Source organism: Eleutherodactylus coqui, chromosome 12 (genome assembly GCF_035609145.1).
Source record: "Eleutherodactylus coqui strain aEleCoq1 chromosome 12, aEleCoq1.hap1, whole genome shotgun sequence".
Taxonomy (NCBI): Eukaryota; Metazoa; Chordata; class Amphibia; order Anura; family Eleutherodactylidae; genus Eleutherodactylus; species Eleutherodactylus coqui.
This window is the reverse complement of record NC_089848.1, coordinates 681840-698847: the sequence shown is the minus strand read 5'-3', so window position 1 is coordinate 698847 and position 17008 is coordinate 681840. Positions and strand designations below refer to the sequence as shown.

General features: G+C 48.0%; 1 protein-coding gene across 1 annotated transcript in view; it reads right to left on the bottom strand.

Moving 5' to 3' along the window:
- Positions 1-17008, bottom strand: part of ITGA9 (integrin subunit alpha 9) — a 508591-nt gene that overhangs the window by 307397 nt on the left and 184186 nt on the right. The window contains 3 exon segments of the mRNA XM_066585284.1: positions 4108-4153; positions 7384-7474; positions 13266-13360. Of these exon segments, the coding sequence (XP_066441381.1) occupies positions 4108-4153; positions 7384-7474; positions 13266-13360 (232 nt within the window).

The window sequence follows — 17008 nt, the reverse complement described above, 5'->3', positions numbered from 1 at the left end:
GGGGGGACTGGTAGAACACACCAGAGAGGGGGGACTGGTAGAACACACCAGAGCGGGGGGACTGGTAGAACACACCAGAGCGGGGGGACTGGTAGAACACACCAGAGCGGGGGGACTGGTAGAACACACCAGAGCGGGGGGACTGGTAGAACACACCAGAGCGGGGGGACTGGTAGAATCCCCCAGAGGGGGGGGGGACTGGTAGAACACACCAGAGCGGGGGGACTGGTAGAACACACCAGATCGGGATACTTTCAAACACCTTGAGCATTTGGTCTCCACTACCGTACTGCTACATGCCGGCACAACCATCTCACAGCTTAATGAAATGATTGAATAAGCAAAAAAGTAAAAGCACATCTGAACTTAAAAAAGTATGTTTGCATTTTAGTGGAAAAACGTCAGCTTCAGAGTAATCTTAGTAATCTGTAAAGCCAACTCTTTATCAAATGGCCTTGACATTAAATAGGAAGCAGGTAATGGGGAGATGACATGAGCGGACACTATGGCGCTAACAGTCAGGCGGAACGCTGCATGCACTACAGAGAGGGTCTAATTAGGAGGAATCATCTACATTGTGATGACGAGGCGACAACATCCACTCTCAGCTATGTTTCCCATGGTGCATCACCCGTATCAGCAGGAACGGGAAAGGTCAGCAACACATGACAAAGGACTTGGCGGCCCTCCAAGACGGCTCGCCCCAAGAGGATAAAGATGCTTAACGAAACCCAATTTCCGTAATTGTTTGCTTGTATGAAGCAGGCAGGAAGATGCGCTCAAATTACAACAGTCAGGTTCTCTACCGTAATCTCTAGAGTGGGGCTAATGTAATTCGTGGCCCCTCTACAAACACATGTAAGGGAAGTCACAATCAGCCAACGGAGGAAGAAAGAGCAACCCCAGAGGTCAGGGACATGCAGGCTTACGATGGTGGAAGGCCTCGCAGCGGATATCAGATGCACATACAGGCATACGCTGGATATAACCAAAGTGACAATATTGTAAGAAGATGCTCAATGGCAAAGTTAGAGTGGAATCAGGCCTGAGCTGTATTCTTCATATAGGGACCACGAGGCATCTCAACGGTCTTACAGCAAAAAGAATGAAAGTAATGGGAGCAGTCATCTGGGACCCCTGCCGGGACTGAAGGGGCCACAACGCTAAAATAGTCTTCCCTGAACAGTCAGATGGGCGGTTTTTGCTGCACGTTTTTTGCGTTTGCGATCTGCATCTATTAGAACCAATGCTTTTCAATGGCAGCGGTCACATGTCCGTTTTTTACCTGCGCACAAAAATTTGCACTTGTAAAAAAAGGGCAGCGAATTTTAAAACACAAGTAACTGCGGCATTCAGGATTCCTTGGATGTGAAACCCCTGGATGCTGTCACATCCAGGGGTTTCATCTGTGGTTAATGGGGCCTGCGGCAGCAGCGGCGGCGGACCAATTGACATACAGAGAAGATCGCGATCCTCCGCTACAGCTATGGCCGAGGATTTCTTCATCTCCGCAGGGAGTTCCCTTGTCACTGAACACTGTGACAGCATTAAATTCAATGAATGGCTGAGTGCTGCTCTTATTGGCTGAGCGCAGGGACCAATCACAGGCAGCGCTCAGCTGTCATTCAATGACTGAGCGCTGCCTCTGATTGGTCACAGTGCTCAGCCAATCAGAGGCAGCCCTTTCAGCAAGCGGGAATTTAAAATCCCCACCTGCTGAAAGCACTTCAGATCAGTTCAGGAGGACAAGCGGCTGGGCGCACCTGAGTCGCGACAGCGGCGGAGAGGTGAGTATATTTTTTAATTTTTTTACACAATCTAGGAAAGATTTTCAGGGAAGGGCTTATATTTAAAGCCCTTTCCCGAAAATCACTGAAGGACTGCAGAAGCACCGTCCCCATTGAAAGCTATGGGAGAACATTGAGCTCCTCTGTGCCACAGCTGTGACAGGGGAGTTCTTCATTCCCGCGGGGAGTCCCCTTGCCACTGGACACTGTGACAATGCTGTTATAGTGTTCAGTGATGAGGGGACTCCCCGCGAATATGAAGAAATCCTAGGCCACAGCTATGCCAGAGGATCGTGATCTTCTCTGTATGTCAGCGTGGCCGCCGCTGCTGTCGCCGGCCTTATTGACCACAAGGTGAGACCTTGTCACATCCAGGGATTTCACATCCAAGGAATCCCCAGCTGTAACAGCCGCAGCAGGGGATAACGGGCAGTACACTTTATGTGCGAATTTTAAAAGCAGACAAGTGCGTTTTTTCAGCGTGACGCCCGCTTCGGTCACGCGAATTTGTGTGCACATGCGTTTTGCGCAAAAAACAAATGTCCGCCTGATTGAGCCCTTATCCAGGCTGTCCAGCTATGCAGAGACCTGCAGCCAGCCCCAATCCATACGACCCAGAGGCGTAACTTGAAGCTTCTGGGCCCCAATGCAAAACCTGTAACAGGGCCCCCAGCTATAACGCTTTATTCATAGCACTGGGCTCCCTATATTGAGAAGAGAAGCCTTGTTAGCCCCCTAAGGCTCCTGGGCCCCTATAGTGCTACCACCCCTTCATTCTCAGGATCAATGGAGATCCCAGAGCTAGGACCTATACATATCCTAGTGATAAGCCATGGCTGCATCAGATGGGTATGACATGCCACCACAAACAGGTCCGTTCTGGTAGCAGACTATTAAAATATGCAATAAGATACCGTTTATGTTCGCAGTACAAGGATTTCCTTTGTCTCGTTAGTTTCACACAGTCCTGACGTCCGATACTGGAAATATTTGAAAGGAAACTCTTGCGGTTCCATGTTTTATACTGAACATCTTGTGACGGACAGAAGCCTGGAATGACTACAAGTATCTTCCATTTGATGGCTCTGCCCCTCTCATGTACCAATTCTTGTGTTTATGAGTGTGATACGGTCTGTCCTATATAGCATCAACTCTACAATGTACTACTAGAATGGGCAAACATGAGATGTAACAAGAATAGCAGCTTGTTTTAAAGGGGTATTTCAGCCTATTTCAATTGCTGACCTATTCCCTGATGGACGGGGTTCTGCCGTTTGGGACCCCTCAGTGGATTACCTGGCCTTCTGCACTCTGCAGTGGGCCGAACGTCGTCATCAATGGTCAGAAGAAGCAGGGGCAGCGCCAACTGCACTCCCACTGAAACTGATGGCAGCGCCACGTTACTTCTTGTTCCTCTCATGCTCAGGACCTCATAAGAAGTATGGGGGCATCGCGGTGCTCCAGTTTATGTCAATGGGAGTGAAGCTAGCGCTCCTCCTGCTTCCGACTGCCCCCCCAGAGTGGTGGATCCCATTCATCAACTACTGATGAACTATCCAGGCGATTGGTCATCAGCTAATAGACCTGAATACCCCTTTAAGGCTAAATCTAATATTAAATCATGACAAAAAACAATAATACACATATAATCCCCAAATCACCATGAGATTGCAAATAAAATGAAGTAGCAAAAAAGTGGTCATTCAGCTCAAACGTCAACGGAGACAAATGTGCCGAAGATTCCACCCCAACCTGACTGACACATCGTACCACGTGGCAAAGAACGGTGGGAACATCAGCAATAGAAGAGACCTGGGACAAACTAATGTGGCCTTGCTTGCAGATTCATAGCTTTGGGCAACACTTTAGAAAGAGCGGCAATAAAAGTAGAAGACGTCCGGCCATATCAGAATCAGCCCAAAGACAGAAGAGTGGGCACCATGACAAGCACTGGGTAGACTTGTGACCAATGTGGGCAGCGGGAAGAGAAAGTGGAATGCTCTCTGCCCGGATTATGCCCATGGAACAGTGAGTCCGAGTCCAGGGAGATTTCTGACATGGATGTTGCTCACACATATGGCATATTACACAGTTTGTAACGGCGGGTTGGTCATGTGACCATATTCACCCCCATCGCCTTACCTTTCCACTGTATTTCGATTGTTATAACCTAAGCTACATTTTACACACAAGGAGAGGTTTACATTGTGTATCTGATGCTGCGGATCCCCTTCTTCATCTCTGTTCAAGAATCCAATGTGTTATCTGTGTCATTACGTCACATCAGCTGCCCGCTGCCAGGTAAAGGATTGGTTCTCACCTTAGTAGCGCCACGCTGTCCGACATAAAAGCCCCAATAGTCACATCTGAAACAGCAAGCAGACAAACGATCATTGATAAATAATGATACCCTGTTAGTCCCCCTAGCGCCCCCTGGTAATGTAAATGATGCTACAAGGCATATGAGGATGGCAGTATTAGTAACCATCACCCCCTCTGCCAGCGGCACACCGATCTACTGATACACTCTCTAATAAATGTGCTGAGATACAATAAAAGACATAAACCCCCCGCAGGAAGACCTTCTGTGTGATCGTAACGGGGATGTAAGTGACTGCAGTGTCAGAGCGAAGGGCCATTTATTGTGGAGAACCGACCGCTTGTAGGGAGGCGCTAGTACCCTGTTGTATCACCACTAGCTTGGATACAAGATGTGATACAGGGGGGCATGGAGGCGCTAGTACCCTGTTGTATCACCACTAGCTTGGATACAAGATGTGATACGGGTGGGCAAGGAGGCTCTAGTACCCTGCTGTACCCCCTCTAGCTTGGATACAAGATGTGATACGGGGGGCATGGAGGCTCTAGTACCCTGCTGTACCCCCTCTAGCTTGGATACAAGATGTGATACGGGGGGCATGGAGGCTCTAGTACCCTGTAGTACTGCCTCTAGCTTGGATACAAGATGTGATACGGGTGGGCAAGGAGGCTCTAGTACCCTGCTGTACCCCCTCTAGCTTGGATACAAGATGTGATACGGGGGGCATGGAGGCTCTAGTACCCTGTAGTACTGCCTCTAGCTTGGATACAAGATGTGATACAGGGGGGCATGGAGGCTCTAGTACCCTGTTGTACCACCTCTAGCTTGGATACAAGATGTGATACGGGTGGGCAAGGAGGCTCTAGTACCCTGCTGTACCCCCTCTAGCTTGGATACAAGATGTGATACGGGGGGCATGGAGGCTCTAGTACCCTGTAGTACTGCCTCTAGCTTGGATACAAGATGTGATACAGGGGGGCATGGAGGCTCTAGTACCCTGTTGTACCCATGAGAGGAACCCATGTGGCTGCAGGATGTCCTGAACATATCGCTGAGCTGACATTGTCCCTTCTACCACCACTAGGGGGACCGACTGTCGTATGTGATGCCCCCCCAGGCCATCACACCAATAATGGGTGCAGGATTGAGGCGCTAACCCGAGAGTTCTCCCCAACCCTCCTGTGTCTGACTGGCAGGCTTCTCTACAGTAACAGCCATGTTCACACTAGCATTGTTGGTTTCCATCTAGCTGTTCTGTGTTGGGAGCAAATAAACGGAAAGAAAACGCTCGAGCGTGCGCCCGTGGACGTGCCCTGAACCTGGAGGTCTTCGCTTTCAATCCGTTGATTGTTTTTCTGGTTTTAAAACTGAAGCAAAAGCGCGGACTGCGGCGCGTTATCTCAAACGCAGAACCGAAGCGGACAACGCTTTGTTTTGTTCTAACATTGCTGTCGATGGAGAATGGAAGCTAATCGAAAACTATCCATTGTCTTTCCATTTAGTGGTTCCCACAAGCGATCGGCTAGTCAGAAACAAACTGCGCCAGTGTGAATGTGCCCTAAGTGACAGCCCACTGACCGCCCGTCCGTCACTACACCGTGCAGCCCACTGACCGCCCGTCCGTCACTACACCGTACAGCCCACTGACCGCCCGTCCGTCACTACACCGTACAGCCCACTGACCGCCCGTCCGTCACTACACCGTGCAGCCCACTGACCGCCCGTCCGTCACTACACCGTACAGCCCACTGACCGCCCGTCCGTCACTACACCGTGCAGCTGGCAGATAGATACACAACTACTGTACGGTGATTATAAACAGACGTCGTTAGAACAACTCACAAGGGGGTTTGATTTAGAAACATGTAATGATTAATTAGGTCCGTTGTGGTGTGACTGCACCCTGTATAAATGAAGCAAGTGCCGTATCTACAGAGCCTTGTCTCATCCCTCTGATCGCACGCCTATCGTAAAAGGGGTGAAATGAGGTGAGCAGAAACAATAATCTGCTGGTGGATCAACCCAGAACCAAGTCCACGGCCCGCAGACATCACCTGCCCCCGGGAGACCTTCACCTGCACTCATTCAGTCTTCAGCACACGCCACTAAAGGGGTTAAAGGTCCATTTAGACGCAACGACCATCGCTCAAAATTCGTTAAAAGTGAGCGATGGTTTTGCTTTTAAAGCCGACCGTTTAAACGTAACAATTATTGTTGGACAACGGACGATAAAGGATAACTGAACGATAGTTTGTTTGAATGGCGGCGCATCAGTGAAGGGAAAAAAGAGGTAAAAATCAGTAAACGACCGAACAATGTGCATTTAAACCAAACGACAATCGAACTACCAAACGATAGATATTAAAGCGGACTAAACAAATGACTAACGAAGAGTGCGGGATGGGCGCGCGTTTACACGTAACGATTATCACCCAATTGTGACACTGTTATAACCTTTTGAGTGATGATGGCTGCGTGTAAACGGGCCCTAACATTACAGCAAGTATGGAGCTTTCAGCAAACAGCTGATAGTAATAGAAGACGTTGTCCCCGTTTGCATGTTCTGGCCGTCTTCCTGTGTAGATGGAGCATTACCCCGGGTCACGTTAAAGAAGCTGTCCAGCAAAGGTTGATGACAAGTGACTCCAGCGCTCAGGGAGACATCCAGTCATCTGAGGTCTAACATAAATCCCTAATTCTCCAGAAAAGTCGAGCGGAATCCTATAAAGGTGAATGCCAGCGGGTCAGCGCCCAGTCCATAATATATAACAGCATGGCAGCCGCTCGCCCGCAGTGAGCTGAACATTACAGACTGCTCCTCCAATGAAGGGGGCGCTGCAGGCTTTTCTGCTTTAGGTCTGTTCTCTTTTGCAGATTCCATCTAGTTTTCATATCCACCAGCTACGACAGGACATACTGTGTGCCCGTATGATGCTGTAGGCCTTTATACTGCAGATGTGCCGACACAGTCTATACACCGTATATACCTATAGGAAGGTAACATGGAGTCATCCAACGACTGTCAGAGGAGAATGCTTTCAGCCTGGCATGCAGTGTATTCGGCGACCTGAACCGCTGCCGCCTGGAATGCCGTTTGTGCGCTGGGATCTTATGCTGACGCTCGCTGAGTAAAACAACCACCACTATTGCTGAGAAACAATGTGAATTTCCATCCCCTCTATAGTAACTGGTGTTTCTCTGATGCGTCGCCGCCATCTACACACGGGCACCGCACTGCCATCAATGCCCGATGAAGGTCGTGCCGCTGTCACTCACCTACATAGCCGTTCTTGTCCATATCGATGCCTCCTGAGATCGACTGCCCAAACATCCTTAGAGACGGGTTAATGTTCCTTCCAGATATTCGCTGAAAGACAAATGAGAAGTAATGATCAGATACAATGTCGCTTCCTGAGATGTTTTATTACATTCTTGTATTCCTTGACATCTAGCAATGCTGCAGAAAAGTTTAGCAATTTTGCCATCCCTCTTTTAGCCCTTCTGGAAATGTCTGATGCCGACAGGATCAGGTTTATTGGGTCACACTCTTTTGATAAGGGGGATGGTAATGCCCCCTAGTTCATTTATTCACATATTTCCCAGAAGAATAACAGAGGAACTGAATAATGCAGAGTTCCACAATCTTCTAGGTAATGCAGGTAGCTGATGTCAGGAGAGATAAGGCAATGAGTACAGCCTAAGGATATTACTATCTGATATTATCTCCAAGCGCCATAGGACCACCAGACTAAGCCTGCTGTATCGGGGGCCCAGAAGCAATGCGAGATACAAAACCAGACCTACCGTTAAGGTGCCTGCCCACTAGCGATATTTTTTCTTGCGCTCCGAGAACGAGTGAAAACACACGCCTCACAGCGCAAAGAAAACTCTGCAATATCGCTAATTGCTTTCAATGGGGCCAGGAGCAGCAGCACCAGGCCCATTGAAAACATAGGGAATATATCACGGATTTCTGCCACAGCTGTCACAGGGGTTTCCTTCATCCCTGCGGGGATGAATGGCTATGTGCTGCCTGTGATTGGCTGAGCACTCAGCCAATCAGCACAGCCCTTTCAGGAGGCGGGGATTTTTAAATCCCCACTTGCTGAAAGAGCTTCACAGCAGTGTCGGGGAGCCAGCCGGAGGACACGTCTGAGCGGCAGAGAGTTGAGCATATATTTTTTTTCACCAGCTAGGGATGATTTTCAGGGAAAGGCTTATATTTCAAGCCCTTCCCTGAAAATTATCGCTGCGGGGGTTGCCTGCAATCCACTGCTTTCAATGGGGCAGCAGCAGCGCCAACCCATTGAAAGCAATGGGATAGCATCCTGGACTTCTGCCACAGCTGTGACAGCCTGGCAGAAGTCCGCGATGTACTCCCTATGTTTTCAATGGGGCTGGCGCTGCTGCTGGCCCCATTGAAGACACTGAGTGATATCGCAGATTTTTTTCTCTGCGCTGCGAGGCTGGAGTGAAAAATCACAGATTAGTATGAAACCATTGAAAATCATTTGTTTCATATTCATCGCTCTCACATCGCAGGGAAAAATATCGCTGGTGGGTAGAAGCCCTAAGACTGCTCAGCTATGGAATCAGAACCAGCGAGTATATAAGGCACACCTCAAGGCACACAACACAGATTCAAAGGAAACGATGAGATACAGTAAGTGATCTAACAAATAAGACTCTCAACATCTTCAGTCCAAGATCCAACTCTCCAACTGAAAGGCTTGAATAGATAGGCTGACCGCGGAGACCTGTCAGCCCCCCCTATATCGCTAGTGATACTCCGCCTCGGCCGTGGACAGCGGGCCTTAGTGAAAAACAGCTAAAGTTTACTGAGAGGAAAAATAACTTATTGGTGAGTTAGATTGTACAAACTGTAGGAGAAAAACAGCAATGGAAATTCTAGTCAAAAGCTGACTAGATTGTAAACAAGTAGCAGTATATAAAGACTACGGGCTCACATACACAATGCTTCTTACAGCAGAGAATTCCATGCAGGACAAACTGTCATCCAGGCTGCTTGCAAAATAAAATATATAATCTTCCTTTATTTAGACATATTAATACCGCCAGGTATACACATCTCTGACCAGACGCGTATCGACTGCACAGAGCCTTCGTCGGTGGCCAGGTATACACATCTCTGACCAGACGCGTATCGGCTGCACAGAGCCTTCGTCAGTGGCCAGGTATACACATCTCTAACCAGACGCGTATCGGCTGCACAGAGCCTTCGTCAGTGGCCAGGTATACACATCTCTGGACCAGACGCGTATCGGCTGCACAGAGCCTTCGTCAGTGGCCAGGTATACACATCTCTAACCAGACGCGTATCGGCTGCACAGAGCCTTTGTCAGTGGCCAGGTATACACATCTCTAACCAGCCGCGTATCGGCTGCACAGAGCCTTCGTCAGTGGTATGATCTGAATAGAGTGTGGGACCGGCTTAAATAGGTGGAACAGAACAGATAATTACAATGACTGTCAGCTGTACAGGTTATAGGGCAAAAGGGAAAATATACAAAAAACATCAAACTATTACTGGTAGGATAATGCTTGTGAATGAAACTTGTGATAAACACAAATCGCACACATAGCAATATAACGCAAAGTGGATACCAGCGGGCGCTCTGCCAAGGCTTCATAGATTTCAGTTGTTACAAGATTAACCCCTAGTTGCACTATGTTTGTATCTGTTGAGTATCAACAATAGAGTTGATAAAAAATGTATATATAGAGGGCCATAAAGATTTCCCTTGCTATGCGATGGCTTTATACTTGGCTCCCCTTTATAAAGAAGGGGAGCTAAATACAAAAATGTATTTCCACCTCCCATGCGCCCGATAGTTTCGGGACGAGGATCCCTATGTGAGAGACTCAGCAATTGAGTAGATACAAAATTACAGCCTGTGGTCGTTCGAATCCCCGGATATATTCCCAATAGCAATAAAGTCATTCACACATTGGCAGGACACAAATGGGGGGCGGATAAAACCTGGGTAACGTGTTAAAGCATTGTATTCGTCTATCCCACACCATTTGGCGCTACAGGCGCTTGCATCTCACCTCAGGTCTCATGCACAATAGAATGATTCTCTAAGAGCTGACTTCCTACTGACACATAATGTCTTCAAGTTCAATCCACACAATCCTTACAATTGGTGGGGGCGCCAATGGGCTCTAGAGTCTCCCCTTCTTTAGCAATATTGTATATGTCATGGTGGGAATCCAGATATGTTTATGATCAGTGTAACCCCTTTATCGACAACATATGTTGGTATGGGCGTTATATTGATGACGTGATTATTATATGGCACATGACTAGTGATGGTATGAACAGAGACGAAACAAAAAACAAGATCAAACTAACCAGTTTTATAACTTATATTAATGGAAATGATTGTAACCTAGAATGGACCATGGACTTTGATTACAAGTAGATCCCTTTTTTGGATATTCTTATGAAGGGAAATAGTCCGGATGGGTCCATCACCGGCGTATTGTACAGAAAAACAGATGCCGGTAATACGATTTTACACGCATCAAGTTGTTGTCTGATGCAAACTATACAAGCGATCCCATTGGGGGAGCTATTGAGGGCAAAGCGCCTCTGCACTTTATGTACAGATTACCAACATGCAGAAAAAGAAATCTGTGATGGGAGACGGAAAACGGGGGAGACGGAAAACGGGGGAGACGGAAAACACGGGGGAGACGGAAAACGGGGGAGACGGAAAACGGGGGAGACGGAAAACGGGGGAGACTGAAAACGGGGGAGACTGAAAACGCATTCTACAACGGGCAAAAACCCAGTAGCTTCTAGACAAACAAGAGAAAGGAGTTTAAATGAGAAGCATTCAGACAGATCTAAGAGCAGAGAATGCGTCACACCTCAACCCCGTCAGCAGACAATTCACACAGAGCAAAAGGAGTTCTTTCAACAATCTAGCCATTTTAAAACAAGACCCCAAATTAAAAGTTATATTGGAGTCGGGCACCAGATGTGGCCAGAAGGGCGAGATCGATTGATTTCATGTTCAGGCAAAATAGAGTTCACCCAAATAGAAACAGCAACAAACAGACACCGATTGGCTAAAAAACCATGGCTTCTATAGATGCCTGCAATCACGGTGCCCGATGGGTAAATGTGCACCAAGAAGTGTAAGGAGTTTGGTAGTGACAATACCAGTAATGTATATCTAATCAAATCATATAGAAACTGCAAATCAACGGGAGTTGTCTATGTGGCCGGCTGTGCGTCATGTAAGTTACAATATATTGGATGCACCACATCAGAATATCAGACCAGCTACAATATATAGCAAAAGGCCAAACTGGGAGCGCAGATGTGGCCAATCATCTCATCAGTTCACACTCATGCAGTACCGCTAGCTTCACATGTTTTGGTATAGAGAAAGTAACCCATAACAGGCGCGGCGAGGCAACGTTCAATGATATACTGATCAGAGAGTCCTTTTGGATCCACGAACTGGGGACTAGATCCCCTCAGGGGTTAAATTATAAGTCAGACCTGCACTGCATATACAGGAATCAAACATGATCAAAGAAAAGAAAGTACATTTGGAGCAGACCCCTTTGGGGGGCTATACTGTAAGTCAGACCCGCACCATATATAGGAACATCACATATGCAGAAAACCAATATGAGCGGATTTATCCAGAGTAATAAATAAATGGAATTTTTTTTTTTGTTTTGTTTTGTTTTTCCTGAACATGCAGGCGAACTTCTTTATAAAGGGGAGCGAAGTATAAAGCCATCGCATAGCAAGGGAAATCTTTATGGCCCTCTATATATACATTTTTTATCAACCCAATTGTGAGGTTTAACTCAACAGATACAAACATAGTCCAACTAGGGGTTAATCTTGTAACAACTGAAATCTATGAAGCCTTGGCAGAGCGCCCGCTGGTATCCACTTTGCGTTATATTGCTATGTGTGCGATTTGTGTTTATCACAAGTTTCATTCACAAGCATTATCCTACCAGTAATAGTTTGATGTTTTTTGTATATTTTCCCTTTTGCCCTATAGCCTGTACAGCTGACAGTCATTGTAATTATCTGTTCTGTTCCACCTATTTAAGCCGGTCCCACACTCTATTCAGATCATACCACTGACGAAGGCTCTCGGCAGCCGATACGCGTCTGGTCAGAGATGTGTATACCTGGCCACTGACGAAGGCTCTGTGCAGCCGATACGCGTCTGGTCAGAGATGTGTATACCTGGCCACTGACGAAGGCTCTGTGCAGCCGATACGCGTCTGGTCCAGAGATGTGTATACCTGGCCACTGACGAAGGCTCTGTGCAGCCGATACACGTCTGGTCCAGAGATGTGTATACCTGGCCACTGACGAAGGCTCTGTGCAGCCGATACGCGTCTGGTCCAGAGATGTGTATACCTGGCCACTGACGAAGGCTCTGTGCAGCCGATACACGTCTGGTTAGAGATGTGTATACCTGGCCACTGACGAAGGCTCTGTGCAGCCGATACGCGTCTGGTTAGAGATGTGTATACCTGGCCACTGACGAAGGCTCTGTGCAGCCGATACGCCTCTGGTCAGAGATGTGTATACCTGGCGGTATTAATATGACTAAATAAAGAAAGATTATATATTTTATTCTGCAAGCAGCCTGGATGACAGTTTTTCCTGCATGGAATTCTCTGCTGTTTAAGCCCAGGGCTGGGGCCGGTGAACCCGCCGGAGCAAGCAGTGGATCATGAGATATATGAAGTAAGCTGACAGCACAGCACACTATTTTCAAGTGTCTTTTTCAATGCTTCTTACAGGGACTACCGCGCCGTTCCAAATGCTGCAATAAATGCTGTGCAACACCTCCAATGGGGCTTCACAGACTACTGTTCGAATGCTGCGTTTTAAAGGCCGCAATTTCTGAGCGCTGCCTGCTCTATTTCTATGCGATTAAGAGCTTTTGACTGCACCTCATCACCCATTATAATGATGGGGTGCGTTAAAAAACGCTGTATGATGTCTTTGAAAACACCACTCTAAATCGCAGGAAAACACCGCATTTGAAGCACAGTGCTCTACGGAAGGCGTCCGTGACGGCGGCCGCAGGAGCTTTCATGGAAGCTTTAAAAAATTCAGTTAGAAGTCAACATCATCCACCAACCATTGAATAGCGAGGGACGATGCCATCCGCATCTCCATGATAGATGTAGACCGCTCCTGAATAATCGTCTTCTTTTGGAGCTCCAATCGCAATGTCTGTTGAAGAAATTAATTAATTAATTAAAAATGCAATGGTAATGTAGATGGCTGTGAATGAGGTGCTTACAGATCTGCTCTAGAGGTCTGGAGAACGTAGCTAGGTTGGTAATCTCATCCACCTGCAGGAACATCATCACATTTGAGGTCGGCTTCTTTAACAAGGTCACCGGCTAACATTTATTTTTTTAGAAAATGTGATAAATGCACTCTGTAAAGAAAAAATCAAAACCCAGAAGAAGTTGTCGTTTACTGCAAAACCCGTCCTGCAGTTCCATCTTAGGTGGCTCTCTAAATGATGAGAGTTGTGGTGATTTAGATATACCGTCACCAGAGGCCCTAGAAGTGGTTCCCCCGATGCCCTATAAGAGGCTCTTGGAGGCTTCTTGTGTGTAGTGACCTCTTCTTCTGCTTGTAGAGCTTGTTGGCCACTAGACGCCTCTATGACGCAGAGAAGAGATTTCATCCAGTTACCAGAGTCTGAGAGGGGCGCATTATTGGGGTGTGTAAAGCTGGATGGTCATATCGATTAACTGTCTCCCACTGGCCGTTCTGGCCTGATTGTTAGAAGGTGTTGGGACCAATGGATAGGGGCACACAAGGTGACCGGGCTCAGGACGCCCGCTACAGACCACCATAAGAGAGGAGCGTCTGACCAGACTGTTAGGAGGTGTTGGAACCACTGGATGGGGGCACACAAGGTGACCGGGCTCAGGACGCCCCCTACAGACCACCAGTAGAGAGGAGTGTCTGACCAGACTGTTAGGAGGTGTTGGGACCAGTGGATGTGTGAGGACACAAGATGACTGAGCTCAGGACGCCACCTACAGACCACCAGTAGAGCAGAGCGTCTGACCAGACTGTTAGGAGGTGTTGGAACCACTGGATGGGGGCACACAAGGTGACCGGGCTCAGGACCCCCCCTACAGACCATCAGTAGAAAGGAGCCTCTGACCAGACTGTTAGGAGGTGTTGGGACCAGTGGATGTGTGAGGGCACACAAGGTGGCCGGGCTCAGGGCATTCCCTATAGTCCACCAGTAGAGAGGAGCGTCTGATCAGACTGTTAGGGGGTGTTGGGACCAGTGGATGTGTGATGGCACACAAAGTGACCGGGCTCAGGGCATTCCCTATAGTCCACCAGTAGAGAGGAGTGTCTGACCAGACTGTTAGGAGGTGTTGGGACCAGTGGATGTGTGAGGGCACACAAGGTGACCAGGCTCAGGACGCCCTACAGACCACCAGTAAATAGGAGCATCTGACCAGACTGTTGGAAGGTGTTGGGACCAGTGAATGAAGACACACAGGGTGAGCGGGCTCAGGACGCCCCCTTCAGACCACCAGTAGAGAGGAGTGTCTGACCAGACTGTTGGGGGGTGTTGGGACCAGTGGATGTGTGAGGACACACAAGGTGACCAAGCTCAGGACGCCCCCTACAGACCACCAGTAGAGCAGAGCGTCTGACCAGACTGTTAGGTGGTGTTGGAACCACTGGATGGGGGCACACAAGGTGAACGGGCTCAGGACCCCCCCTACAGACCATCAATAGAGAGGAGCCTCTGACCAGACTGTTAGGAGGTGTTGGGACCAGTGGATGTGTGAGGGCACACAAGGTGACCGGCCTCAGGGCATTCCCTATAATCCACCAGTAGAGAGGAGCGTCTGACCAGACTATTAGGAGGTGTTGGGACCAGTGGATGTGTGAGGGCAGACAAGGTGACCAGGCTCAGGATGCCCTACAGACCACCAGTAAATAGGAGCGTCTGACCAGACTGTTGGAAGGTGTTGGGACCAGTGGATGAAGACACACAGGGTGACCGGGCTCAGGACCCCCCTACAGACCACCAGTAGAGAGGAGCGTCTGACCATACTGTTAGGAGGTGTTGGGACCAGTGGATGTGTGAGGGCACACAAAGTGACCGGGCTCAGGATGCCCCCCATAGTCCACCAGTAGAGAGGAGCGTCTGATCATTTAATAAGCACCTGCACCTCCAACTTTTTTTTTGCTCACCATCCAGAGACGAGACAGATGGCGCTATTGTTACAGTCGGAACCATTTCCAGGTGCTTGGCTGATGGACATTTGGTCTCATGGTGCCCATTACATGTATAGCCTTTAGCACCAACTATCACCTCCATTTGCAGTGGTGTCATTAAGACAAAACTGCATGCTAGGGAGTGGAACCAGGTCATCTTCAGGAACGAATTCAGGTTTAGTTTGGATACTGATGATGGCCATGTTCGTGTCTGGAGACCTCAGGATAAGCGCCTCAATCTTGTCTTTGCTGTGGAGCGGCACACTGCCCCCACTGCCGGTGTTATGGTCTGGGAGGGCCAACACATATGACAGTCAGTCACCTCTAGTAGTGGTACGAGGGACAATGACAACTCAGCGATATGTTAAGGACACTGCGCAGCCACATGTGCTTCTCTTAAGACGGCTTTCAAGAGGTCTTTTTCAGCAGGCTAATGCTTGGGCGCTCAAACAAGAGGTTAACAGGAAGCCTCCACAACATTGCCACACTTCTGTAGCATACTCAGTAACCAGATTTATCACCAGCAGAACATGTATGGGACGATCTAGAGGCTCAGTGGAGCAATACGCTGCAGGATACCATACGGAACTTGTATGCCTCCATGCCTGCCCATATCACGTCTTAACATGGTATCATATCCTGAAACATGGACTGTGTGTCTGGTTTCACCTAATATGCGGCTTGAAAAAGACCTTTAATGGTCGAAACGTTGTCTTGCCATTTTAAGATGAAAAATAAAGTCAATGGTTTCTATGATACTGTGAAGCACCGTTTATATGCTGCCGCCCTCCCAATCTACAAAATTACCATATCACGTCTTGTATCCAAGCAGGAGGTGTCCCAATAGGGTACTAGAGCCTCCATGCCTGTCCGTATAACATCTAACATGCAAGCTATAGACAGCCTAACAGGGTACTAGACACTCCATGCCAACTGGTATCACATCTTGTATCCAAGCAGGAGGTGTGTCAACAGGGTACTAGACCCTCCATGCCTGTCCGTATAACATCTAGCATGCAAGCTATAGACGGCCCAACAGGGTACTAGACACTCCATGCCAACTGGTATCACATCTTGTATCCAAGCAGGAGGTGTGTCAACAGGGTACTAGAACCTCCATGCCTGTCCGTATAACATCTAGCATGCAAGCTATAGACGGCCCAACAGGGTACTAGACACTCCATGCCAACCGGTATCACATCTTGTATCCAAGCTAGAGGTCGTACATACAACAGGGTACTAGAACCTCCATGCCTGTCCGTATAACATCTAGTATGCAAGCTATAGACGGCCCAACAGGGTACTAGATCCTCCCTTTAAGGGGTCGCTTTTCTGCAATAAACGATCCTTTTGCTCTAAAATTGTAATCACTCACTTAAATCAGAGTTTCAGTCACAGAGAGAAAGTTTCATTCCATTCTTACAACTTCTATGTATTCGATTTTTCTTTTACAATCAGTGTATGTCCAACACCATATATATATATATATATATATATATCCATGCAAACCTAAAAGACCTAGTAAAGGAGCTTGGAAAGATCGGTCCAATAAAAATGCTGATGCCTTGCCCACAGGACACTGCCTGGCATATAGAGACAACTAGCTGCAGACCT